This window comes from Microtus pennsylvanicus, chromosome 6 (assembly GCF_037038515.1).
Source record: "Microtus pennsylvanicus isolate mMicPen1 chromosome 6, mMicPen1.hap1, whole genome shotgun sequence".
Lineage (NCBI taxonomy): Eukaryota > Metazoa > Chordata > Mammalia > Rodentia > Cricetidae > Microtus > Microtus pennsylvanicus.
Window position 1 is genome coordinate 54,598,492 of NC_134584.1, and position 26,766 is coordinate 54,625,257.

The 26,766-nt window shown below is 43.9% G+C and overlaps 1 protein-coding gene across 1 annotated transcript in view; it reads left to right on the forward strand.

Moving 5' to 3' along the window:
- Sv2c (synaptic vesicle glycoprotein 2C) overlaps window positions 1-26,766 on the forward strand; it is a 189,528-nt gene that overhangs the window by 35,716 nt on the left and 127,046 nt on the right. The window contains exon 2 of the mRNA XM_075976275.1: window positions 9,301-9,978. Coding sequence (XP_075832390.1) covers window positions 9,399-9,978 — 580 coding nt within the window. The 5' untranslated portion in view covers window positions 9,301-9,398. The remainder of the gene's footprint in view (window positions 1-9,300; window positions 9,979-26,766) is intronic.

Consider the following 26,766-nt stretch of genomic DNA (forward strand, 5'->3'; position numbering starts at 1 on the left):
GATTATGGTATTTTCTTATAGCAATGGAAAGTGAACTAATGAATTAATGCATCTCCCTACTCTATGCTCAGCTCAGACTCAAACACAAGGCTCTTTTTATAACCTTCAGAGCCCCTGATGATCTGTCCCTGATCACTTTTCTTGATTCTCTCCCCCTGATTCTGTTTAGCTACCCACCTTCCCTGCCTTTCTCCACCAAGGGCCCTTGTTCTTGTGTGCTGTTCTCTGTGTCTGAGCCCCTGGGTAATAGCATGACTTACATCCTGGCCATAGTCAGCACGTATTCAAGCTTCATCTTCCAATCACCATTCCCTGGACCACTTGTCCTAGAATACTTTCCATACTGGGTAGGCTGAATCATCCCATTGTGCAGCCATTAGCTATGTGTAGTTGTTGTGACTCAAAGTGTTCCTTTCCTGTTTGGAGAACACCAGTATAAGACATCAGCATGAACTTCTCTGAGTCTTGTTTTTGATTTCTAGCACTCGCTGCTGCATCAAAGTGTGTTCCTTTGTCTCATTGTGACGATGGAGGAGGAAAGGCTATACAACCAGGGACTTAGTGTCTTATTTAGTCTCTGATTTTGAGCTCCTAAAATAATGTTTGGTATATCACAGACTCTTAATAAACATCGAGTGAATGATCTTTAATCCCTGGGGAAAGAAGCAAGAGTCACGGCGAGGGGTCTGCTACTCTTCCCCACCCCAGCACCATGTCTTCCAGGCCAGGCTTCCTGGAAGGAACTCGGCTCCTGACTTTGCCCACTGAGCTCCTCTCTCATGATCCCCAAGTCCCTGTGGAAGAGGCACATTCACAGATGGCCCTTTTCAAGTCTGGCAGTTGCTCAACACTGGGGAACCGTCTGCCAGAATGTCATTGGTCAATTAATGGAAGTGAGTGTCTGCCTGTCTGCTATTAAAGAGTAAGAATTACATGTGTCGGGTTTTTTTTTTCTTTCAGCTGAGTGTTCTTCATAATGGGATTATTTGGATTCTCCTGGGGCATCTGGTCTGCCAAAGGGTTATAGGGTGACTAGTAGTGACTTGAGGGCAGAATCTAGGAGTACTGAACTCTTCCCAGGATCAAGAGAAGACCCCCTGGGTCTGCTTACCTTTTCCTCCTGCAGAGCAGAGTTTATAAACATGGTGTCAATGTTTTAAATACATTTATGTGTGTATGTATTTTTGTATTAAATAATTGTCACAATAAAAAACTATATCAACTTCACTGAGTAGTATTAAGGAAGGCTTGGATAACATATTTATCCTGTATTGGGTGAGATGTCTATTATTAGACTTTTTAATTCTGGAATTAATCTGTAAATTTAGTACAGTATTAATAGAAATTTCTTTGAAAAACAATGGCCAAGCAATTCTAAGTTTCGCTGGAAAAGAAAGAAGATTAAAATAATAAAAAATATACATGAAAAGGATGTGTCATGAAGGGAACATGCATTGGTATAAAATATAGAAAGGAGATAAAAAGTCAAACTATTAAAGCTAAAAACAGATGACCAGGACAAAAGTCTTAAGAGGCATTGATTGATACATGTAAGAACCTCATTTCTTGTCCGAGGGATATTTTAATACTTTTTCTGAAATATTTGGTAGCTAGTTGTACCTCATACAATATACAAAACAAGTTACAAAACTAAATGTTGAACAATTAAACTAAACTAATTCTCCTATAGATGCATACTTTAGAAGTTCAACAGGGCCTTAATAGATTTGCCTACTGGGTGGGAAATATGAACAAAGAACCTAAAGTAGATTATATAAAAATGATTTAAAAGCTTAGCTAGTCATGGCAAAAACATTCACCATAGATAAGACCATCTTAGAAAAATACTTATAGTGCACCAAAAGCTTCTGTTTCTCATAAAACTCAATAGGCAAAAGACTGTTAGTGTCTTGTGTCTGCCTTCCAAATGGCTGCAAACTGAGTGAGTTGAAATTTCTCTTCTCTCTGTTATAGAGGCCAGAAGCCCAACATGGTGGTGTTAGCTGAGACACAGTTTCTCCAACAGTGACCCTTCGTTGTCCTCTGGAGTGGGTGGATCTAGGACCCCTCAGCTTCTGGCTGTTGCTGGAATAACTACAGCTTCCCTTCCATGTCTTTTCTGGCCTTTTTTACAAGGACAGTTGTCCGTGGATCTACAGTGTAACCTCATAGTCCAGGCGGGCTTCATGTCAATATGTTAACCCAATCACCTATTTTCCAGCTATGATACCCTTCATAGATTCTGGTGGCTAGAGCGCCAACATGCTTTTCTGGAGGTGACCACCAACCTGCTGTCAGCCCAAAACGAGAATGACACGGGATGAAGATTTTCATGAGAAATGTTCGATTTTACCAGCAGTCAGATGCAACTTAAAACAACAAAACAAGTTTTTCATTTATCTCAATGCCAATTTTTGTATAGAGGAGAACACAGAAGAATAGAGAACCTTTTTAATCTTCCTGGGTTCAGTGGTTTTTTAAATTGCCAAAATTAGGTTTTCCTTTTGACCTCAGAATTCCCAGTACACACTGCTAAGACTAAAATAATAAAAACAACCTAATTGCCCAATGGCAGGAGACAGGTCAGGTGAATTATAGCCGAATGCAAATTAAAATGGTAGAATAATATTTAAAAGCTAGAGAAAATTTCAATATCAAAGCAGGTTATGGAAATATCCACCTCTGGATCAAGATGATGGACTGAATGCATTTCCAGTCCCCTCTCCCCTACCCTATAGCCTAGTTCATGCCCTGGTTAATATTTCAAAACACCATTTAAATAATAAATGGCTGATCCCAAAATGTCAAAGAAATCCTCGGGGGATAGAAAAGAAAAGGAGAGGACGAAGAGAGCATGGGGACTGAGGCTGTGTCACAAGTTATGACCCGTGTGTGGTGAGCATGCAAGCTAGGAGTACTGGGAGAAAGGACAGCCTACAGCTGTCTGTCATAGACGGTGGTTAGAAACTGTCACCCAGGCAAGTTGGAAAGCCCCAGAATCCAGCATCTGTGCACAACTGGAAATCTAGCACTACTGAGAGCAAAGGACAAGCAAACTAGTTCAGCTGTTTGTCACCCTTTGGGGCTGTAGCAGAGGCAATCACAAAGTTCTATAAGAAAAACAGAAAACACATAGGAAGGCTCACAGGGCCATGTCCTGACCTGACAGGAATCTGTAAGAGTGAGTCTGTGTTGTTGTTTTTTTGTTTTCGGACTTACTTTCACTCCAGAGCTTACTAATGATAAGTAAGATTTTGTCTGTGTGATTATATCTATTGATCAAATACTAGAAACTAAACTTGAGAATAACGTCACTGCTCTGATGATCCTTGTGCTCTGCAAGGCCATGCCCCATTAGCAACAGGGGAGCGACATTACTACTTACCGGGCAGCCCCTGCAGAAGGTCGCTATCCATCATGACTTTTGAGAATGAAGCCAAGCAACAGCTTTCTGCTGTTACAGACCTCGCAGTGTCCTTGAATAATCTTGGGGATTTCCTGGGGATCCCCAGGTCTGAGAACTACTACTCTCAAAGGTTTGCTGACAGCCAAAACTCAGTCCACATTGGGATGAAGTCTTGTGTGGCTTGAGATAGCCACTGAGCAAACAAGTAGGGGATTTCACAGTGGAAGAGTTATAGGTGTTAGAGGGATCTGAGCAGGATTTCAAATGTGTGTGCTCAGTGTGATCCGACCAGCTCCGTGCTCCTGCTCGGTGCTCCTGCTCTGTACTCCTGCTCGGTGCTCCTGCTCTGTGCTCCTGCTCTGTGCTCCTGCTCAGTGCTCCTGCTCGGTGCTCCTGCTCTGTGCTCCTGCTCTGTCCTCCTGCTCGGTGCTCCTGCTCTGTGCTCCTGCTCTGTCCTCCTGCTCGGTGCTCCTGCTCTGTGCTCCTGCTCTGTCCTCCTGCTCGGTGCTCCTGCTCCGTGCTCCTGCTCAGTGCTCCTGCTCTGTGCTCCTGCTCAGTGCTCCTGCTCGGTGCTCCTGCTCTGTGCTCCTGCTCAGTGCTCCTGCTCTGTGCTCCTGCTCTGTGCTCCTGCTCTGTGCTCCTGCTCTGTGCTCCTGCTCGGTGCTCCTGCTCTGTGCTCCTGCTCTGTGCTCCTGCTCGGTGCTCCTGCTCTGTGCTCCTGCTCGGTGCTCCTGCTCAGTGCTCCTGTTCTGTGCTCCTGCTCGGTGCTCCTGCTCTGTGCTCCTGCTCTGTGCTCCTGCTCTGTGCTCCTGCTCGGTGCTCCTGCTCTGTGCTCCTGCTCGGTGCTCCTGCTCGGTGCTCCTGCTCTGTGCTCCTGCTCGGTGCTCCTGCTCGGTGCTCCTGCTCTGTGCGCCTACTCTGTGCTCCTGCTCGGTGCTCCTGCTCCGTGCTCCTGCTCGGTGCTCCTGCTCGGTGCTCCTGCTCGGTCCTCCTGCTCTGTGCTCCTGCTCGGTGCTCCTGCTCGGTGCTCCTGCTAGGTGCTCCTGCTCGGTGCTCCTGCCTTCACACAGTCAAATGCTGGAAGCAGAACTGCTGATTGTTAGGAATCTGGATTGTAGAAATATACCTCTCTGTCTCTGTCTTTCTCTTTCTCACTCTCATATGTGTGATTCTGAATTTCCAAATTATTTTTCCAGGATATCTGCTATGAGGTAATATTTTCTTTAAAAAGGACTTGAAATGGGGGGTGTATTTAAGAAGAGTTTTTTGGGGGGCAGAATAAAAAGTGAATATGATCAAAACACAAAATATAAAAATTTCAAAGACTTAGTAAAATATATTTAAAATTCTTTTCTCCAGTATTTTTATTGTGATAACGTCAGCATAGCATAAAATCTTCATTTAATCATCTGTAGCTACACACTCATACTCTTCCACAACTGTCATCATGGTCCTTTTTCATAACCCTTTATTTTGTAAAAACTGAAACATTTTATGCTTTCAATAACAGCTCTCTATTCCTCCATTCTCCCTGCCTTGGGGAGCTGAGTCCTTTCATAGTAAGTCTCTCTGCACAACCCCTTTATGCCAGGCATTTGCAGAAAGTCTAGATGATGCCCAGGCTACTGGGTGGTGCTGTCTTTTACCAAAGATTCATTTCCACCACACGCTCACAGTTTCCCTAAAAGGTAGTTGATATGGTACTTCACAGGGTGAGCTCTGGAGTGGGCCTGCTCAATTTGATATTTTTCTCTCTTGAGACAAAGGCTTGCTGTGTAACCCATTCTGGCCTGACACTCACTGTGGAGAGAATAGATTGCTGCTATTATGGGTACCAGTATGCAGTGAGAGTACGGTGTTTTTAAATCTATGGGAAGGCACGTATGAGAAAGATGCACTGTCGAGCACCTGGAAGACATGTGCAAGTTTTAGAGAGGAGGAACATCCCAGGAACTGGTTATGGTAGTGATGATGAGGGAAATGCTGAAGGTGGGGGCTTTGTGGAGAAACAGAAATGTGTGTGTGTGCGCACGCGTGTGCATGTCTATGTGTGTGCGTGGGAGTGTATGTGAGTATATGTGTGTATGTATGTGTAAGTGTTTGTATGTGTTCACGCATGTGTGCTGTGTGCTGTGGGAGCTTGTGTGCAACAGCTTTAAAACACTATGTGACATTACTAGATGCCCGCTATTTTGTGAACCACCAAAAGCAAAAACACACACTCAGCATCCACACGCCATGCTTGTCAGAATAATTCTCATCCATATGTAGAGGTTACCCCTTCTCTATTTGTGCAAAATGTGTGTATCATTGAATATATCAGATGTCATTTGATATAAAGTTATTTGTTCTAAATATCGCCTTTAAAGATACAGTATCAATCAGCTGTGGGTTCTCTGGCTCAACATGATGATCAGGGCATTTACACAAAACCTGACGACTCTTCCTCGGTGTCAGAGTGTTTGCAGAGATCCCCAGTAACCGCCAATAGAAGAAATACTATGGCCTATTCACTGCGCTCCCCCCACATTCTTGTCGCTCCCCCACTGTGCTCCAGCTTCCCTCTGCGCCTCTGTTTCCACCAGCCAGCACCTGCTGCTGTCTTGCAGAGGACTGCATCCGAGGTGCTGGATCTGCTTTCCCTCTGTGCAGAGAGCTGTGAGCACCTGCATTTCAGGGTCACCCTAGGTGCCCTTAGCTGACACGTGACAGGTGTGGAGATGTGAAAGGGTAGAACCTTATGCTTGAGTAAGGAACGGCCTCAGGCGTTACTTCTGTCTGAGTAAGATAGGATGTCATCATGCGTATTTTGGAGATGGTGGGCGTCTGGAGGCTTTGCCGAATCTCCCGCCCTCTTGATCACTACACCTATCTAACATCACCATTTTGTCTTTGGAAAGACAGCCGCCGTATTGTGATTGTTTCCGTGGACAAATCAGACTGCACTTGGGAACTGCTATCCATTGAAAGCTATCCTTGATGAAAAGATGTCATCAACAACTCCAACTCCTTTCCTTTCAGAGCCCACAGTGTAGTTTGGAGACGAGGTGGTGAAGCGATGTTAGTACAGGGAGGAAAAGAATAGAATCCGGGCTGGAGCACCGGATGAGGTGAAGGCACAAGCCTTGGGCTCAGACCCAGCTGAGAGCGAGCCCCAGCTGCTCTGACAAGCCCTGTGGTCCTCGACTTGATCATCCCTTTCTGCTTTAGTATTCACATCTAAAAGATGGAGGCCATAATGTTTATTTTATCATATTGAAAGAGTTTGTAAAAAAATATAAGGGGGGAACATAAAATGCTAATACATACCTGGTATGGTATGTGCTAAACCAACTGAATTTGTTTTGGTTTTCTTTTTTCTTTTTCTTTTCATTTGTATATTTGCAGTGTGTGTGTGTGTGTGTGTGTGAGTGTGTGTGTGCTCACAGGCATATGTGTACCTGCACATGTGGGAGCTTGAAGTTGATGTTGGGAGTCTTCCTTGATGAGCCTTCCACGTTCTTCTTTGAAGTAGGGTCTCTTAATCAAATCCAGAGCTGACCAGTATGACTCATTTGCCTAGCCAGCATTATCTAGGGTTCTCTGTCCTCCACCTTTGGAGACTGGAGTTGCAGGCATGCCTCCACCCAGCATTGCCACTGGTTCTGGGGATCTCACAGAAGTCCTTTGCTCATGCAGAACATGCATTAACTGCTGAGCCATCTTCCTAGTCCATTGGTTTTTCAATGAATTTTAATTTTCAGTTGAAGCAAGCAGAGCCTGGTGCACAGTATGTATTATACTCTGTAATCCATGTAGAAATAAAGGATCACTCTCTGCAAACGTGAATGATCTTTTAAGATGGTCGTGAGCCTTGCTTTCAGCCACACCTGGTGAAGTAAACTTCCCTCTGAGAACTACTGCTTGCAACCCAAGTGTGGTTTTTGTATTAGTTAGCATGACATCACTGCAAGTATCTAAGAGTATTTTGAAGGAAGGGTTTCTTTTAGGGGCATTCCAGATGTACTCTGTGGTCAGCTGACCCTGTTGTCTGTGAGTCTGCGATCAGACAGAGAGAGCAGCATGGCACCAGTGTGTGGTAGGGCAGGGAAGCAGATAACAAGAAGGAGAGGAGGACCCTGGCACAAGGCTGCCCACAAGCCAGCAGTGACTACGTCTTCCAGATAGGACCTGCTTGGGAAAGAAGCATCACTTCTAACGTGCCATCAATTACGTATCCACCATCGAATGTCTGCATTCGAGGACAGCAGAGATAAACCTGGAGGACTTGCAGGTGGCTCTGTGAAGGCCCATCGCCCGGGCTATCCTCTTCCTGTCGGGCTGGGGTGAGCTCTGAAAGGGAAGACCTCCACAAACAAAATGCGTGTTCTAATTCTGTGATTCCACATAAACTCATTTGATTAGCTGTCAGCTTCCTTCAGACACAGCTGCAGTAGGAAGGGAGACTCCATGTGAAGTGTCTTTGGAGGACTTTTGTGGACATCAAGTGTGGGGGCAGCGAAAATGCATCGTAACAGGTGCCATGGCATGAGAACTGACCAGTGAACTGTTCAGGGCACAGAATGAGAGACGGGACTTCTTCTAGTCCCTGTCCAGCTGCGCCTTCACTGTGTATAGATGCATGTCTTGTGAGTCCGTACATGTCTACGTGTCTGTGAATCAGGATATAACCTTACAGATTTTTAAAAAACAAGGCCAGCTGGACTGTGACTGAAAAAGCATGGGATAAAACCGGACTCTCTGAATATGGCAAACAATGAGGGCTGATGAGAAGCCAAGGACAATGGCACAGGGTTTTGATCCTACTTCATGTTCTGGCTTTGTGGGAGCCTAGCCAGTTTGGATGTTCACCTTCCTAGACATGGACGGAGGGGGGAGGACCTTGGACTTTCCACAGGGCAGGGAACCCTGACTGCTCTTTGGACTGAAGAGGGAGGGGGAGAGGAGTGGGGGGAAGGGGAGAAGGGTGGGAGGAGGGGGAGGGAAATGGGAGACTGGGAAGAGGCGGAAACTTTTTTTTTCTTTTCTTTTTCTCAATAAAAAATTTAAAATAAATATTTTTTAAATTCTTGAAGAATTTCTTACGGTGTGTTTTGATCATAATCATTCCCTTCCATCAGCTCCCCCCAGACTCACCCCTACCTCCTCACCCACCCAACTTTGTGCCCTCCCCTTTTAAAAAAACTCATCAAATCTGTGTCCAGTGTGTGCTGGCCAAATACTCGGGTGTAGGGCTTATCTTGAAACATGGCTGTCCCATTGGAGATCATCATTGTAACTGAAACTGACCCTGCTCCTCCCAGTAGCTATTAATCACTAGTAGCTCCTTAGCTAGGAATAGGACTTTCTGCCCACCACCCCTCCACATCCCCACCCCCATCTTCATGCTGAGATGTTTTTCTAGCTCCAGCTTGCCTGGGTTTCCGGGTTTTATGCATGTTGTCGCAACCACTGTGACTTCATTTGTGTAGAGCCCTGCTCTCTCCAGGATAAAATTTTCTTATTGTCATCCACCACCTCCGGCTCTTCAAGCTTCCTTGATGATCTCTGAGTCTTGGGGAAGCCTTTTGAGACACACTGTTTGTGTTTTAAAAGGTGGGAGTTAGCTTCATTCTCAGTGGAATACATGAGCAACGTTACCCTACAAGCAAAGTTCTTTGAAATAAAAACTACAGTAGCAACCTTGGCTAGCTACTCCACGTGTGGTTTGCACTTGAGCAAAGAAACGGCATAGTGTGCTCACATGTGTGTGCTAGCAAAGCAAGAAAAGTGCATTCTGTGTCTTTCTGTGTCTGTCTACTGCAGTGTGGAGTAGTGAAAAGGGGCCAAGAGCTGAGTGATGGAAAATGAAAGGAAAGGAATAATGAGCATCTCTCCTGGTTCTTCCCATACAGATCTATTTGGAACCACGGGTGAGTGATGCCGTTAGAGTTGAGCTGCTGAACACTCGTGGACACTCCCCTGCTGCACGTTGGCCAACAGCTGAGACAACATGGAAGACTCCTACAAGGATAGGACCTCACTGATGAAGGGTGCCAAGGACATTGCCAAAGAGGTGAAGAAGCAAACAGTGAAGAAGGTGAGCCAGGCAGTGGACCGGGCCCAGGATGAATACACCCAGCGGTCCTACACTCGGTTCCAGGATGAAGAGGATGACGATGACTACTACCCGCCCGGAGAAACCTACAGCGGGGAGGCCAACGATGACGAGGGCTCCAGTGAGGCCACTGAGGGTCATGATGAAGAGGATGAGATCTATGAAGGGGAGTACCAGGGCATCCCCAGCATGAACCAGGGGAAGGACAGCATAGTGTCCGTGGGACAGCCCAAAAGAGATGAGTACAAGGACCGCCGAGAGCTGGAGTCAGAGCGGAGGGCTGACGAGGAAGAGCTGGCCCAGCAGTATGAGCTGATAATCCAGGAGTGTGGCCATGGTCGTTTCCAGTGGGCCCTTTTCTTTGTCCTGGGCATGGCTCTCATGGCGGATGGTGTGGAGGTGTTTGTGGTGGGCTTCGTGCTACCCAGTGCAGAGACAGATCTCTGCATACCGAATTCAGGATCCGGATGGCTAGGTGAGTGTTTTATGTCAGCGAGACAGCTCTGAAATCGCTTTTAATTATGGAGCCCAGAGTAAATAACACTCATCCAGAGAACTGCATTTTTTAAATGAGAAATCTTGTAAGTACAAAAAAAATAGAAAAATTATGTCATGAGCACCTAGAATCTTACCTGGGTTCGGTAGCTAACTTTTCTGACGGTTTCTTCATGTTTTATATATTCATCAATACAGCCTATTTGTGAGCATTTTAAAGTAAGTTAGAGAAATGTGTTTCAAGCTACTCTAGCAGAAGTCATGAGCCATTTAATGAGAAGGGTGTCACTAATTGGTATGTAACTGTTAGAAAGTCTACACACGCACATAGCTATGACATGATTAGCGATACAACCTTGTAGGTCACCATTGTGGATACAGCCTTTCCTTTACCAGCACATCAGTGTATGTCACATGGGTACATGGCAGTAGAGACCTGCATTGCTGGCTCCTTTACTGATGTCTAAGGTAAGGCTGGGGATGGAGTTCAGCGGTAGAGCACTTGCCAAGCACGTGAAGAACCCTGGTTTCCATCCCCAGTATCTTTATAGGAAACTCACTTGATAATTTTCTAAATAGAGGTTGATTCTATGAAACCCGTGAGTGTTGATTTCAGATGTTACATCTAATACTGTCACTTAGTGTCAGAACACTGATACATTTTTTCCTGTGATCTATGAGAGTATTTGCTTGTTTTTTTCCTAATTAGCTTTCTACGTAGAATTTTCTATAGATGATTTTAAAATTGTTTTGGGGGTTTGTATCTTCATTTCTAAACTGGACAAATATCATTCTCTAATATAACTTTAAAATTGACTTCAAATGTTATTAATCATTCAATTTTATGTGTTGAGATATGACTTCTGTAAGGTATCTAGGCAACAGACTTGGTTTTTATATTCAGTTCACCATACACAGAAGAATCTTTTGTGGAGAGGTTCATTCTCTTGCGGTAAACTGGAGGAGCAGACATTCACGGTTTTGTTTTGTTTGTTTTTTTGTTTTTGTTTTTGTTTTTTTTTTTTAATTTTCGAGACAGGGTTTCTCCGTAGCTTTTGGTTCCTGTCCTGGAACTAGCTCCTGTAGACCAGGTTGGCCTCGAACTCACAGAGATCCGCAAGCCTTTAATCCCAGCACTCGGGAGACATACACAGTTTAAGGGCCCATGTCAACTACTTGATACACTAAGTCAGAAAGATTTTCAAACTCCTCTTAGAAATTCTGCCTCAGCACTGGAGAGAGGGCTCAGCCATTAAGATTACTGGCTGCTCTTCCAGAGGTCCTGAGTTCAATTCCCAGTAACCACATGGTGGCTCACAACCATCTATAGTGGTATCTGATGCCCCTTTCTGATATAAAGTCATACATGTAGATAGAGCGCTCATGTCTACACAAAGGAAAGAAATCTTGAAAGAAAGAAAGAAAGAAAGAAAGAAAGAAAGAAAGAAAGAAAGAAAGAAAGAAAGAAAGAAAAATGAAAGTCTGTCTCAAAGAACACGCTTGAATATATGAAAATCTTACACAATCAGAATACTGCTGTCTATATTTCTAGGAGACTTCTATAAACAAAGCTTGAGAAATCGAGAACATAGTTGTTTATTAGATAATGTCATGATCATTGATGCAAAGAAATTGTGTGGCTAGATGAAATTTCCCAGCTTCCTCTCTGGCACCACAAGAGAAAGTCACAAAGGAGAGGATTGTTTAATTCCTTTAAAGAGTTTTATTCTTTAAATTAGCTCCTGTGTGTGTGTGTGTGTGTGTGTGTGTGTGTGTGTGTGTGTGTATTTATTTCCTCCTGTGTAAATGGAAGCACTGAGTCCATGAAAGCAGACTGTGAAGAGTCACAGGTGGGAACTGGCGAATAACTTGCCTGTTTTTGCTGATAGACTCAAGTGTGTGTTCAGCCATCAAAAGGCAGGTCTCACTGTGCTTCAGAGGAGAAAGCTTAGCTAGTCATCAAATTGATTTTTCTCAGCAGATCTCACGTATCTGACACTGTGTTTTGATTTGCTGGTTTTCTTTTCCTTTGGTAGGCAGATGTATTAGTATGGGCCTAATTAGTCAGGAATTTTCAAGATTTGCCAAAGGATGTATCTATCAGTAGAATGTTTCAAGTTAAAGCCTAAGAATTATATCCACATCGGTACTTAATCACTGAAGTGTTAAATTTGGAAGGAAACCTTGTTCAAGCTATAGCGCCAGCTTTTATGTTAGAGTTATTGCAGGAAAACCCACACCAGACTTGCCCTTCTTCCTTTATCTCATGCACAACATTGCATAGGGTTCCCGTATCAATCTGTCACAGAAGCCAGCACCGATGATGACGTGGCATTGTCAAGTGTAGGTAGCAAGGCAGAAGAAGAGGTTCCTGGATTGTTTCATCTGTCTGTGAATGCGGCCCTTCAGTGACTTGCAACTGTGCCCTCAGAAGGACTTGTTTTCACACAAGGGTGTGAGTCCCTAGCGGAAGCTGGTTTTTATGGTTTCATGGCTCTGTCTTCCAGACTTGCATTTCAATTATTTTGCCATTGTAATTTCACTCACAATTGCGGTCTAACAGAGTCTCTTTAGACAAGCATTTAAACTGTTTTGCCATTTTCATTTCATCGGCTAATGGCTTTGTAATATCATTACCACGCTAAGTCAGAGCAATGGGATCAAAACCAGAAAAGAAAGATGCGTGACCCATGCTTGGTGGCATTTTGTGGATATGGATTTGCAAAATAAATTTTCATTTGCTACGAAGCATCATGTCAGTTTTCTCAAAGAAAACCAGATACAAAATATGACCCAGTTCATGTTTTAATTATTTATGGGGTTGATTCTCTTTTGTGTTTGCCCAAAGATCGACTTAGGGTAACTCGGGCGTATTGTGTGTACATTTGTCTGTGTGCACAGATAACATTGTTCATTGGACTGGAAGAAGGGAGTGTAAATATTTAATTATCTAATGAGTCATTTCTTGCAGGAGTAAATGTTGTCCTTTAAGGTAGTTCACCCCCCGTTGCTAAAGTCGATTTATTGAACATTTATGGTATGCGAAACGGAGTGACACCACTGGGAATATAGGAGAAAAACAGAAAGGAAGACAAAGAGATAGGGAGAGGGAGAAGATTGATCTACCCTCAGAAACTAGAGTCTAGAAAGGAGAAACAGACATGTCTGCAGAGTCTCAGGACAAGGAAGCAAGTGTCAGCAGCCAGGGAAACAAGGCACACTCCTTACAGGGCAGGATCCTGAGTAAAGTCATAGAGAGAAGATGGGCGCAGACAAGGCAGGCACACTCATTAGGGGGCAGGATCCTGAGTAAAGTCTAAAGAGGAGATGGGCGCTAGGCCAGAGGCAGTCAGCAAGCATTAACTCATTGGTTCACCTGCAAGAGAGCACTTTGCCAGCAAGGAAATGCAGACCGCAGCTTTTAGCAGGAAGGAAATTCCCATTTTATGCAGTCTCACTTTGGGGTGTTTAGGGAAGGTTGAAATGTCCTTGGGTTATTTCTCTATCTATCACGGATGAAGTACCAAAGAGTTAGGAGCCATTGTGTTTAAGGTGACGGTGGTTTGTTTCCTGAAAATAATGCTTAGTCTTATGGCAAAGACAGAGCCTTGGAGTCTGGAAATGAATTTGTTGGCTGCTGCAAATGGCTTTGTACAAACACAGAGAACTGGATTACCGATTCCTTAAGGCGGCATTTAGGTACGTGACCACAGATGTTAGATTTTCTGCTGTTGGTTACAAGGCAGAGTCCTCTCAGATGCCAGTCGTCCTTCTTGTCCTCTGCTGAGGCTCAGAGGAAAAGCTCCTGAAGGTGTCCTCTGGGGCCTGGCTGGCTTCCTTCCCACCCGAAGGCTAGTGAGTAAGCACACTGTGTCCTAAAGCTGTAATGAGATGTGGTCATTCGAGCTGCAGCCTGGCCCCAGCTCCAGCCCAGTGCAGAACAGTACCTACTGGCTGCCCTCTCCTCCCCTCCGCATCAGTGGGGCGGGCCTCGCACCCATAGACTTCCTTCTTCTTACATCCTAGTGGATCAGAGGACTCCGCATCTTTAGCTCTACGGCTCTCTTGTTTAGGGTTCCAAAATTAAGTATTCAGGAATCAAAACATTATTGTGGCCATGATAGATACAAAACTGTTGGAAAACTCAAGAACATCCTTGATAACTAATATTGAATATTTATCCATTAAGCATCATGTTTGTGTTTCTTTGTCCTTTTTGAGGTAAACTGTAACTATAATCCTTAAATCTCACACCCAGTGATAATTTTGAGGACATGAGTTTTAAAAAGCATAACTGGGGAAAAAACAGGCTACTGGGGAAAGGAAAGGAGTAAAACGTGTTAAGGAAAATGGAAACACCCTCCTCCCGAGATTCAGGAGACATCAGAGAAGAGGGAGGGGAGAGAGTTTAAGAAATGGAAGATGGATGGCCAGGCGGTGGTGGCGCACGCCTTTAATCCCAGCACTCAGGAGGCAGAGGCAGGAGGATCTCTGTGAGTTCAAGGCCAGCCTGGTCTACAAGAGCTAGTTCCAGGACAGGCTCCAAAGCTACAGAGAAGCCCTGCCTCGAAAAACCAAATAAATAAATAAATAAATAAATAAATAAATAAATAAATAAATAAGAAGAAATGGAATATGGGAAAGAGTGTCATGGAATGCCACCGTTCAGAGATTGCATGGCTGTTGCAAATCATGAACACATAGAGCTATGGATACCTACACAAGATCCGGCCCTTCATACATCCGTCAAGAATAGAGGAGGTGCCCTTGAGGCCACACCTCTTCTGGAGGCAATGTTGACTGCTAAGGTTTGCTAGAGGTGGGAGAAACCAGAGGGAAGCTAATATGGAAGAAAAGGAGGTTTGTGGAGAAAGAAAGGAAAAGAAAAGAAGGAAAAGAGGGCTAATAGAGTCACTAGATATTGTGTATGTGTATGAGACTGACAGAAATTTAAGATTAAAAATATATTAGGTGTATATGGGAGAGGGTTATGTGTGTATGGATGGGAGATACTTGTGCGTGCAGTGCCCGAAGAGTCCAGAAGAGGGCGTCAAACTCCCTGGAGCTGGAGTTAACAGATGCTGTGAGACAGCCTCTGTGGGTGCTAGGAACTGAACTTGGGTCCTTTAGAAAAGCAGCCAGTGCTCTCAACCACTGAGCCATCTCTCCAGCCCCCAAAAGTAATTTTTTAAAAATAGAAGTAACAAGGACATTTAATTCAATAGGCATTAATTGAGCCCCACCGTGAGCGAGGTGCCTGGCAAGGTACGTTGGGGAGTGTTTTATGGAGCATTTTCTGATCTTTTCCATTTGGGAGTTTTTTCCCCACAGTGTAACTTGAAATGAGGTGAGTTTTAGTACAGCCTTCTCCATCTGACAGCGAGCACAGTGCTGCAGTCTCTCGGGGCACAGACTCACCAGGCTGGCCTCTGAGAGCGTATGGAAACTTATCCAGGATGGAAGATTTGAGCAGGTATTTGGAGGATAATAAAGAACGAACTGGGCAGTTGAAAAGAGTGGAATCCTGGGGAAATGCTGTAGCTGTCAAAGGGTATGGACGCTGTGAGGCATTTGCTGGGAGCGTGGTTTGGCTGAGGTCCGGTGGCAGTTTGGAGCTGACTGACGTCAAGCTCTAGGCAGACTGTGAAAGACCTTAACTTCAAGGAAGTGGGGTTGATTTTATCCTAGACCAGTGTTTGGGGAAGTCGCTCTGGTAGCAGTATGAGAAGTGAAAGAGATAGGAGACGTAAAAAGTCAGATGGACTTGGAAAAATCTACTTTATTGAAGTATAATGGTTCACAATTGTAGATTGAACAGTTCCGTTCCTCAGTAGCTATATCTTCATGTCAGGAGTAAAGACTACTAGATTTTACTGGGAGTATTAAATGAGAAAAATCTAAATATAACTGTTATCAAAGCCTCAGATACATCACAAATGCTGCTAAGTGTTGACCATGACGGTCATTTCTGCAAGCGTGAAGGTCACTCTGGAGGTTAATGCAACAGCTTGTGCCAAACACATGACAGCATAAAAACCTGAGCTAATTAGCTGTGTGAAAGGCAGGTTGGAATTGGGAGAGAAATGCAAATATTTGAAGTAGGGGATGGTAGATGTGAGGCGGGAGATGGCAGGTGGAGGTGACAGAGGAGGTTAGGTCGCTGTGAAAATGTCGCTCTGTGAGATCGGAGAGAGGCCAGGGCCAGAATGGCAGAAGGGGGTTCTGGAAAAGCAAGCTGAAGCACACAGATCAAGGCTAAGCAGGAGGGTTAAGAGGACCAGTGGGGGGTGGAGAACTTAGAGTTGGGGAGATGTGGGCTCTGAAATAGGAAACAGCCAGAGGGACAGGGCGCTTCCATGCCTCACCGTGGTTCTCTTCAAGTTAAATCCTCTCTAATTAAATAATCACACAAAAAATTGCTTTCATTCAGAGCCAGTGGACATTTCTAACGTTTGAACTGTACAATACACAGAAGTTTAGGTGCCATGGAGCCTTCTTTGGAGATGGGGGTCAGGGTTAAGAGGACTGGAATGGCCTCTCCCTCTCTGGCATTTCTCTGATTCTTTATCAGAGTAAATTCATATTCATCTCCAACGTAACTCAGTTTCTGTAAATAATGATCCATAATAGACATGTAAGGTGTGTGTGTGTGTGTGTGTGTGTGTGTGTGAGAGAGAGAGAGAGAGAGAGAGAGAGAGAGAGAGAGAGAGAGAGAGAGAAAGAGAGGGAGGGAGGGAGGGAGAGAGAGAGAGAGAGAGAAAGAGAGGGAGGGAGGGAGGGAGAGAGAGAGAGAGAGAGAAGGTTTAGTGAACCCAGGTCTTGTGTATGTTAGGTAATTGTTCTATCATGGAGCTATATGCCCAATCCTTTTATGATTTTTTTTTATTTTGAGGCAGGGTCTTACTAACTTTGAGGCTGCTCTTGGGCTCCCTATATTGTCTGAGCAGGCTGCAAGCTTTCCATCATTCTGCCTCAGCCTCCTGGGCTCTTGAGATTACAAACTTGGGTCCCCAAGCCCACCTTACTTTAAATACCCTATCCAGGCTTTAGCTGACTTTAGCTGCCACAGTAGTGCTGAAAAAGGCTTAGTGTATCATCAGGCAGCCATGATGGACCATTATGTGCAGATCAAGCCAAGGCATGAAATTCTGTTCCTTTTATTTTGGGGAACCATGATGTTTCCCAGATGTTGGTACCTTAGTGAATTAGGCAAATCTATTACCTTGAGGGGGAGTTAGAAACATGGGAGTTTCTCTTTGGTTCCATGATCTGTGCTGAATACCAGCTTAGGATGTGTATAGAGCACGTGTTTTCAATCCCAATTTCCCCTCAGTTCCCTAAAATTTTCACTTAAAAACCTCGTGGTTGGGTTCACCTTTGGAAGAATGCAAGACTCTCGTTCTTAGTGAAGCTATACCACCTGGGAATCTCAAGCTGTGAACTATGAATTGATCTTTTGTTTGTGAACTACCACATTGCAATCGGACATTACATCTCATCATTTTCTGTATTCTATTTTTTATATTCATAGGCATTATATCACAGCAAAAGTTGTAAATGAGAAAGTTGGTTGCCTTGTAGAATTAACCTGTAAGATCAGCCCCTGGTACAAAGCCATCTAAGACAGGGAATGCAAGACTAGGTTCATGTGTGCTGCTCCTACAGAAGCCTCCTTGCCCTGACCAATATTTATTTATATGAGGAGCTCAACAAATATTCATTGAGTGCATGAGTGGCCATCTCTGAGAACTCTATCACTTTACGACCTCTTTGGAGGCTTGATGTATTTAAAATAAGATTCTATTTTCATTAAGTGGAACTCATTAGTAGAGACCACTTTCTAAAGACATAGTCACAAATATAAATGCTAGCTGTTCTCTTCCAAAGCCGGCTTTAGTAGAGGTGGCCTGATGTCAGAGTTCATCATTTCAGGGCAATCTGTACCTCTATGGAGAACAGCACACAGAAGGCATTCTTACCCTCGTCTCTGAGCCCCGTGGCTAGCTTCTCTCATGCTAAGTCTGAGTCCCAACCCGAGGCTATCAGGAACTTAGAATTTGCCCATCAGAAATGTGTTCGTCACCATGCCATCACCAATGCTGTCTTCTCAGCCATCCTGTTTTCCATTTCAGCTGACCATTTAGCATTCTGAATTTCTTTTCCCTCTTCCTTGGTGAGGTTAGATATTTGAACCTTCTTCCTTACCATGTTGATTTGTGTGTTTGTTTTCTCAGCATGGTTGGATTTGGGGGTGACTCCATTCGAAAGTAGGTCACATCCTGGGTCACAATTTACAGGGTCCCCTGCATTTCTTGGAAAAATATCCTACTTTAACTACATATTAATTTTTAAAAAACTTCTATATTAGTAGTAAGAGTTGATTAATTAATTGGCAAAAAATAAAGCTTGACCAAGAATACCAGACCAACAAAGTGTAAATATTTATACCTATGAATAGAATTTTACCTGACATCTTGCTTTGATCTTTAGTTGCTCTTAAAAGTGTTTACATTCTAAATAGTTTTAGATAAAGTAAATGCTTTTGCGAATTTAGTGTTTATTTTTAACATAGAAATTAGGTGCGGTTTTTTCATTTTGCTTGACACTCCACTCTCAACTCTATGAAATCGATATGCATTCCTGTATCTTCTGCTGATGGTTAGAATATTCATCCAATAAAAAACATGCTGAGCATCTAGTATTCAGCAAGACTGATCAGACTCAGAAGGGGGCAGTCGGAAATAAGGCAGGAAGTGCCCAGGAGGCCTTATGCACAACTTTCAACCACTCTAGGTTCTACAGTTTGAGCTTTGATGACGAATTTCTCTTCTTCTCTTGCTCCCTTGCTTGCTACATGCAGAAAGAATGGTTTCCCCGAAGGCAGCCTAAAGAGCGCTGACCTGAACTCCTACCTTGACTTCTTGGCATCCCTGCATATGTTCCCGTATTCCACTGGGTACTAACAGATAGCACATTGGGGTTTTAACTGCCTTATTGGAGATTGCCGTGTCTGATATTCTGAAAACAACCAGCTCTGAGTTCTTGAGATTTCCTTCCATCTTTTCATCTGTTTTCTGCTATTGGCTCATGAGCAGAGCGCAGTGACTGCACATTGCACTTTGAGCCACTGTTAGCACAGTCCACTGTTGTTGTGTAGACTAGGTGTCTAAGCCAATAATAATAAAGAATGGTACAGATTTCTCTCTCTTCCAGGTTTATTCCAAAGTTTTTTATTATTGGTATCTTGGGTAATGCTCTGAAATCTAGGATTGTTGATTTGCTCCCTGACACTGTTCACTGCATTTGGGGGAACCACAACTGTGTCCTCTGGGTTACGGTCTCTTTGTCCTTCAGTGTCTTTGATGGAGCTGTGAATGCACCCTCTGGCCCTGTTTGGCCTCCTGAATGTCACCTCAATTGTAATTGAATTTTAAAATTATCAGCTCATGAAATACACCTGTACACCTATACTAGCAACATTTTATTTGAATTCATTATTGCCAAACAAGAAAATAAAATGTAATAATCTTTCGCCATTATAGTCCTGGGTCTTATGTCCTCCAGTCCTTTTGCATTCTCCTGAGGAGAAATGTTTCTGACATGAGAGAAGAATTGGACCAAAGTAGCTTGCAAAATATCCGTCCATCCAGAAGGTCTAAGTATCCAGCAAAACATCCATCCGTCCAAAAGGCCTGATTCATTGTCATAGGACAGGACATAGACAGAAGCTTCAAGTCAAATCTTAGACATCTTGTACAGTTGATGCAAAGATTTTATAATGGAGAGTGGTAATGGTCGTGCATCACTAGGAATGTCCGCCATCTCACAGTAGGTCCATTGGAATCCCTCCATCCCACAGTAGGTCCACTGAGATGTCCGCCATCCCACAGTAGGTCCATTGGAATTCCTCCATCCCACAGTAGGTCCACTGAGATGTCCGCCATCCCACAGTAGGTCCATTGGAATTCCTCCATCCAACAGTAGGTCCATTGGAATTCCTCCATCCAACAGTAGGTCCACTGAGATGTCCGCCATCCCACAGTAGGTCCATTGGAATTCCTCCATCCAACAATAGGTCCACTGAGATGTCCTCCATCCCACAGAAGGTCCAGTAGGATTCCTCCATCCCACAGTAGGCCCACTGAGATGTCCTCCTTCCCATAGTAGGTCAACCAAGATGTCCTCCATTCAACAGTAGATCCACTGGGATTCCTCCATCACACAGTAGATCCACTGGAATTCCTTCATCCAACAATAGGTACACTGAGATGTCCTCCATCACATAGTAGGTTCACTGGGATTTCTCCATCCTGCGGTAGAACCACTGAGATGCCCTCCATCCCATCCCATAGTAGGTCCACTGAGATGCCCTCCATCTCACAGTAGGTCCACTGAAATGTCCTCTATTCCACAGTAGATCCACTGGGATGTCTTCTATTTCACTTGCAATATACACATTCTCATGGTAGGCCCATCTTCAGGTAGGTATGCTGGGCACAGTCTCTGCTCTTGGGGTACTGAAAAAAAGAGAATCTGAGTTGAAAGGCGGGCTGGGCTATATAGACCCTGTCTAAAAAACAAAAACCAAACCAAACAAACAAGGAAACATAAACGAATAGGAGAACAGGTTGGGAGTATAGCTTTACTACTAGAGCCCTGCTTAGCATACCTGAGCAACTAGGTTTCTGTCCTGGCGCCATTCCACAAAAATAAATAAAATGAGATATTTTAGTTTCCTTAAATTTTAACAAACCACAAACAAAAAATATACAAATGTGCACACACACACAGAGGGAGAGAGAGATCTTGCCTAGAGTCATCCCTTTCCTGCGTTCAAGGGGATGATGGAATTGATGAGCCACTCTGCACAGGCAAGAATGGAGAGAGAACTCTTTCTCTCCTGTTGTCAGAAGATCCCTGAAATTCAGGGTCTGGATGGGCTCAGCTCTTAGTCAGTGATGGCTCCTCTTGCAGAGTCCACAAAGCAGTTTCATGATAACTCAGGGCCCCGGTTTTGCCGTTCTGACCTCTCATGTGTACGCTGAAGTGGTGACTTCTGGTTCGTCTCTTCAGGCAGCATTTGAGTAGACAGAGGGACTTGGGCAAGATGAAATATGCTTCTTAAAAGCCAGAGGGGACCAACATCCATCCTAAACATTCCGGAGTTAATTATTAGTGCATTTGGAATCAGATCGGTAATCATAAAGTGTCCCTTGTGGATGAAAGTTTTTGCTAGCTAAGGTATTTTTTTTTCTAATAAATTAAGCTCACCTCTGTCAGAGCCAATGCTTTTTGTGCTAGAACTAAGTTTTTTTTTTAAATGAATCAGTGGTGATTTATGTAATTTCGAAATTCCTCAAAAAAGACAAAAGCAAAAAAAAAAAAAAAAAGAACAATAGAGCCATACACCAACAGAAAGCTTTTAGGGTGCAGTATAACTTAGTGAGAGAGGTTGGATAGGTTGGATTGCCTCCCAGCGATAAATAATACGGTAGTTTTTAGTTTCCAGAAATGCTAACACCATCAAAAGAGACGCACAAACAAAGACCACACCCTGATTCCTCGGCACAGCCACTGCGATTGGCTGTCCCTCCATTCCTTCTCCACTGTCTCTGCTGCTCCTTGTCCCTTACTCATCCGTCGATGCTCCGTGCTGGTGTAAGGCACTCATGACTAGGCCTGTTGACAGTGCACACAGCTAGTGAACGGGAGCCACCTCCCCAGCCAGGGCCTCATGACATGTGTCTGAGAGGCACAAAAATCAAGTCCAGACATGTAGTCATGTGAGTGAAGGACGTTGGCTATTCAGCTCTTGGTCCCTTACTGTTAATCTTCTCTAATCTCACGTGAGTCTGGTGGCTGTGTGCCAGCTAAAGACGTCAAGTCATCAGCAGCTTCAGCTTCTTCTCTACAGTCAGAAGTGATGATTTGAGAGTTTGGGATTGCTACAAAGTAGATATGAGGCTTTGACATTTTAACTTCCCTATTCACTGGGATATGGCTCCTATGGTTGTTCTTTATCCTCTGAGCTTCCCTTCCTAAAGGGCCCTTGTGGTGGAGACTTTTGTCCCTATAGCCTACTTGCTGTTCCTGTTTGGATATTCCCGGAGGCAGAGGGAAAACCGTTCATGTTTCATCACGTCCTACCCATGACCAGTAAGTATACAGGCTAGTATGAACACTTAGGAGTAGCCCTCAGCTACATAACTCAGCCCACTGTCTTCGGCTTTATCTGCCACTCACTGTCTGTCTCCAGATAGTCCACAGAAGGGGTAATTAGAGTTCAGACTCCCAGTTAAATCTGAAGGACAGAAATAATGGAATAATTTTTTAAATAAGAATGACACGTGTGATATTTGGGACATAGTTATACTAAAAATAATTTATCACTTATCGGTCATTTGAAATTCAAATTTAACTGGGTGATGCTATGACTAGCTGTGTTGGTAATGGGAGAGTAGAGAGACTAGCATTTGTTTTAACCTTATTGATTCCCATATTGCACTGTATTGGAGTCATAGCCAATGCTAGAGCTTCGGAATTGGTTCTAGGCTAGAGCTGGGAAGCTGCACCTCATTGTGGTGTCCTTATTCAAAGGTAAATTTTTAAAACTCCATCTCCTGGACTAGTATTTCTAAACCATAGGCACACACACAAGTCCTGGGGGATATTTTGACTGTGAAGGATTGAACACTGCAGATCTAGAGTCGGCTTGTGAGTCTTAGCACTGAGGCTGCAGGCCATGACTCACTTTGAGTGGTCCTTTGACACTCACGTTAAACCTGGTCAGTCCTGTCACATTTACGTTTTCCAACCAACATCCTCAGCAGCTATAGTAAGGATGTACATGCTATTCTGATGTTAAACAGTCGCCAGGGTAAGGGCTTGGGGAGCCAGCAGTGCTAGGTGAAAATGCTCTCCTTATTTACCAGCACATAGTAAAACCATGGACAGAGGGTTTAATAAACCAGTTCAGGGAAGGTGTGTTTTTCTAACAGCCAGTATCAACGGCGGAAGGATGTGGAGTTCTCCTGCACTACTGGATAGTGACTATATCTTCCGTGCTTTTCCCTTCACAGTGGGGGATCTCACATCTCTAACCTTATCTCCAGCCACAGATCCCGGCGTGGGCCTCATGTGTGCAGAGGACAGCGGGACTTTGCTTTGTGGACATAGCTTCTCAGGGTTGGTGTCATGGTGATGTGATTATAACGTGATTCCTTCGGATGTTGCCCTCCCTATCCAGCCACATGAAATCAAATGAGTTTTCTGTAACTTTGTTTCCTTGGAAGAACTTAGTTAGGCCAGAAATATGAAAGGCACAGTTGTGCCAGATGAGCTGTTTGGAAGCTAAATGAATCAAGAACAAAACAAAACATACCGGAACAAAACATAGTCCTGTGGTGGGTGTCAGCTTCACACAAACACGCATGCCTGCCTGGAGGTAGGTCACACAAGCGAAAAGTGGGTGTCCCAGCCCAGGGCCTTCTGTCCATTTTATTGTATATTTTCTACTTACTAGTTGTGACATGAGAGGAGTAGACATAAAGTCCTACCCCCAGCCGAGGAGTTGCTGGTAACCTATAGCTTCTGGAAGACCGAGTACCCTTTCTGCCGTTGGTAGGTCTACCGCGCTCCGGGTGAAGACGACACAGCCGTGAATACAGTCAACGCAATTTGAACTTAATGGGTAAAATAAAAAGGAGATGAACTGAAAGGGGAAGAAAGGGAATGTGGGTCAGGGAGGAGATGAAGGAGAGATGATTGTGGTCAAAACTCAACTCGTTTTACAAAATTCCTCAAAGAACTAATAGTAAAATCTTTTAAAAAAGTTGTAACATGGGTAGACGTTCAATGAACAATGTCTGTACGAGGTCTGCCTTTCGGTACAGCGTTTCTCACACAGAAGGGACACCAGCAGGGGGCCAGTCCGTCTGTCCACCACGTCCTTAATAAATCTGTGCAAGACATTGCAGTCTATCTCGTGACGTATGCAGATGAACCGGATACAGACTCTCCACAGCGGGCACTTGTTTTTCGAACAATGCAGGAACCAGGACAGAGATTTTAGTCTACCTGAGGCAGGTGTGGGTTAAAGAAGGGCCTCAGAAATTTGAACTTGAACTTTGAACTTGGCTTGGAATTGTGGGTAGAATTTGGAATATAGGAACGGGACTAGAGACAGCAAACTAAGCAAGGGAATAAACATATGGTGATCCTGGGCCTCCAGATCAGCTCAGTTGAGGTCGTGCATGCACAAAAGACAGCAATTGGAAAGACCTGTGGTGCCTGGAGAGGCTGAAATAAATTTATTCTGATGCTAGCGGGGAGTGGTTGGTGTGTTGGCAGGGGACTGGTGTAGAGAACTCTTGATTGGGAGACCGACTGCTACTTTTGGAAAAGTTTGAGGAGCGGTGAACTCAAGACAATGATTCGGCCTAAACACCTCAGGCCAGATCAACCCTGACAAGGGCCTGACACTGGAACTGGACAAAAGAAGTGTTCATCAATAGACCTTATCAACAGGTGAGCTCCAAGGCCAAGAGCAGACTTTAAACCCGTATGATGCAACCTCAGTAAAGATTGGCGTTTTAGGACTAGCAGGAGGATGGGGAGCTCGTGGGCGTGGAAATATGCTCTGCTACCCTGGGCTGGAAGAGCAAGACCTAAGAGTATGACCCTTAACATGCAATACAGCCTAACTGGAAAGTGATGGCCAGTAAATTTCCATTGAATTTGAGATGCCAGCCAAGCTGTTTAAGAGAAACAGTGGAACCTTGGGAAGCCAGTCCTGGGCCTTCTGGGAAACTAACCCCAGCGATGGGTATCGTGGAGACCTCGGGACAGAGGTAAAACTGAACACGCAGGAATGGAGGTCATGGTGAAGGCAAGAGCACAGAGGATGCTGTGGGCTAGGGATGGATCTTTAGTTGAGGCTTTCAGGGAAAGAGGGACCCTTCATCAGACAAGTGGGTTGAAGGAAGGGAAAGCCTCAGCTGCCTGGAGATAAACAGAGGAAGAAAGAGTAAAGGAAGAAGGAGGTGGTTATGACTGCCGAGGACTTCTGGAGCAGAACGGAGAGCAGGGCCCTGGCAGTGGGGATGAGAACGCTCTTCCAGAGGGGGCAAGCACTGACGTCGGATGAACGCTAAATCCATTAGAATGTACAAAGCACCTTTTGTTTTGAAGTCATAATATGATTACATCATTTCCCCCTTCCTTCCCCACTCCAAACTCTTCCATGTACCTCTCCTTGCTCTCTTTCAAATTCATGGCCTCTTTTTTCTTTTTTCATTGTTAGTACCCGTATATGTGTGCTGTGTGGATTCCTAAATATAGCTTGAATAATTATAATGTTACTCATGCATTTGTTTTCAGGGTAGGAAGAGGAAATGAGTCTGTTTTAAATTTTGTTATAAGGAACTTTGGTATATATGTATTTGTTTTGGTTACCACTTTTAATATTGTAATTATAGCATAGACTATAATAGCTAAAAAATTAAATCAGTCGTCTTCCTCAAAGGAGGATGATAATTTGTATTAATTACTAGTAATTCTGTGTCATTGTGTGTCAATAATCACATCTAAAATATAAAGAGGAAGTAAGGTGGCAGAACACAAGTGGCCTTGGACGAGTGTTACTCTCTTGCTTTAGTAGTTTTATTCAGGTTGGAAAGCCATGTCTGTTATAGGTAACACAGTATTTCCTAAAGTTGCCTTTGCTGAAATGTTACCATTTATGTAGTCAAGTAGTAGTTTGACAGTGGACAGGACTGCCCAAAGCAGGCATTGGAGGAGTGGGGGTGACATGATTTCCTTTATAGAATATCTTCAGGACTCTACTCTAAAACAAGGTTAGGAGCATCTTGGCTTCCTGAGGTTGCCGTAACAAAGTCTTACCCGTTGGGCAATAAAAGCAATGAAAATGTTGTTCTCCTAATTGTGTGTGTGTGTGTGTGTGTGTGTGTGTGTGTGTGTGTGTGTGTGTGTGTGTATGTGTGTGTGTGGCTTCTAACGCCTGTGACCTTCCTCAGTTTCTTGTGTCCAGTCTCCGCCTGTGCTGTCACATGACCATTGTCACACTTCATGTCACTCTTCCTGTCCTGACAGCTGCAATATTCTAACAGGACCTCACTGCATCTACGACGAGACCTTCAGATGTCTTTAGAGAGATATAATATAGAATCAAAATTAATGACTAAAATTAATTACATGGCCATTATTTAACCACCTAAAATGAATTAAAATTAAGAAATTTTTATTCATGCATAAAAAAGAATAAAATTCTTTTAAAATATGACAGTGAAAAACTTATATTCTGGGGCTAGAGAGATGTCTCAGAGGTTAAGAGCATTGCCTGCTCTTCCAAAGGTCCTGAGTTCATTTCCCAGCAACCACATGGTGGCTCACAACCATCTGTAATGAGGTCTGGTGCCCTCTTCTAGCCTGCAGGCATACACACAGACAGAATATTGTATACATAACAAATTAAAATAAAAAAACTTATATAATTCCTGAAATTGAAGTCATAAATAAATAGAAAAGTATTATGGTTATGGAAGATGATCTTGTGCAGGTGGCAATAGTCCAAAATTCATCTACAGATTATAGTTCAGTTTAATCATTATGACAACTCCAGCCAGATTCTTTATAGAAACTAATATGCTAACTCTAAAATTCATACAGAATTCCCACTCTGAAAGTAATAAGGAATTCTGAAGTTGATATTTTGTCCTTGGTCAAGATTTCAACAAATTAATTCAACAGC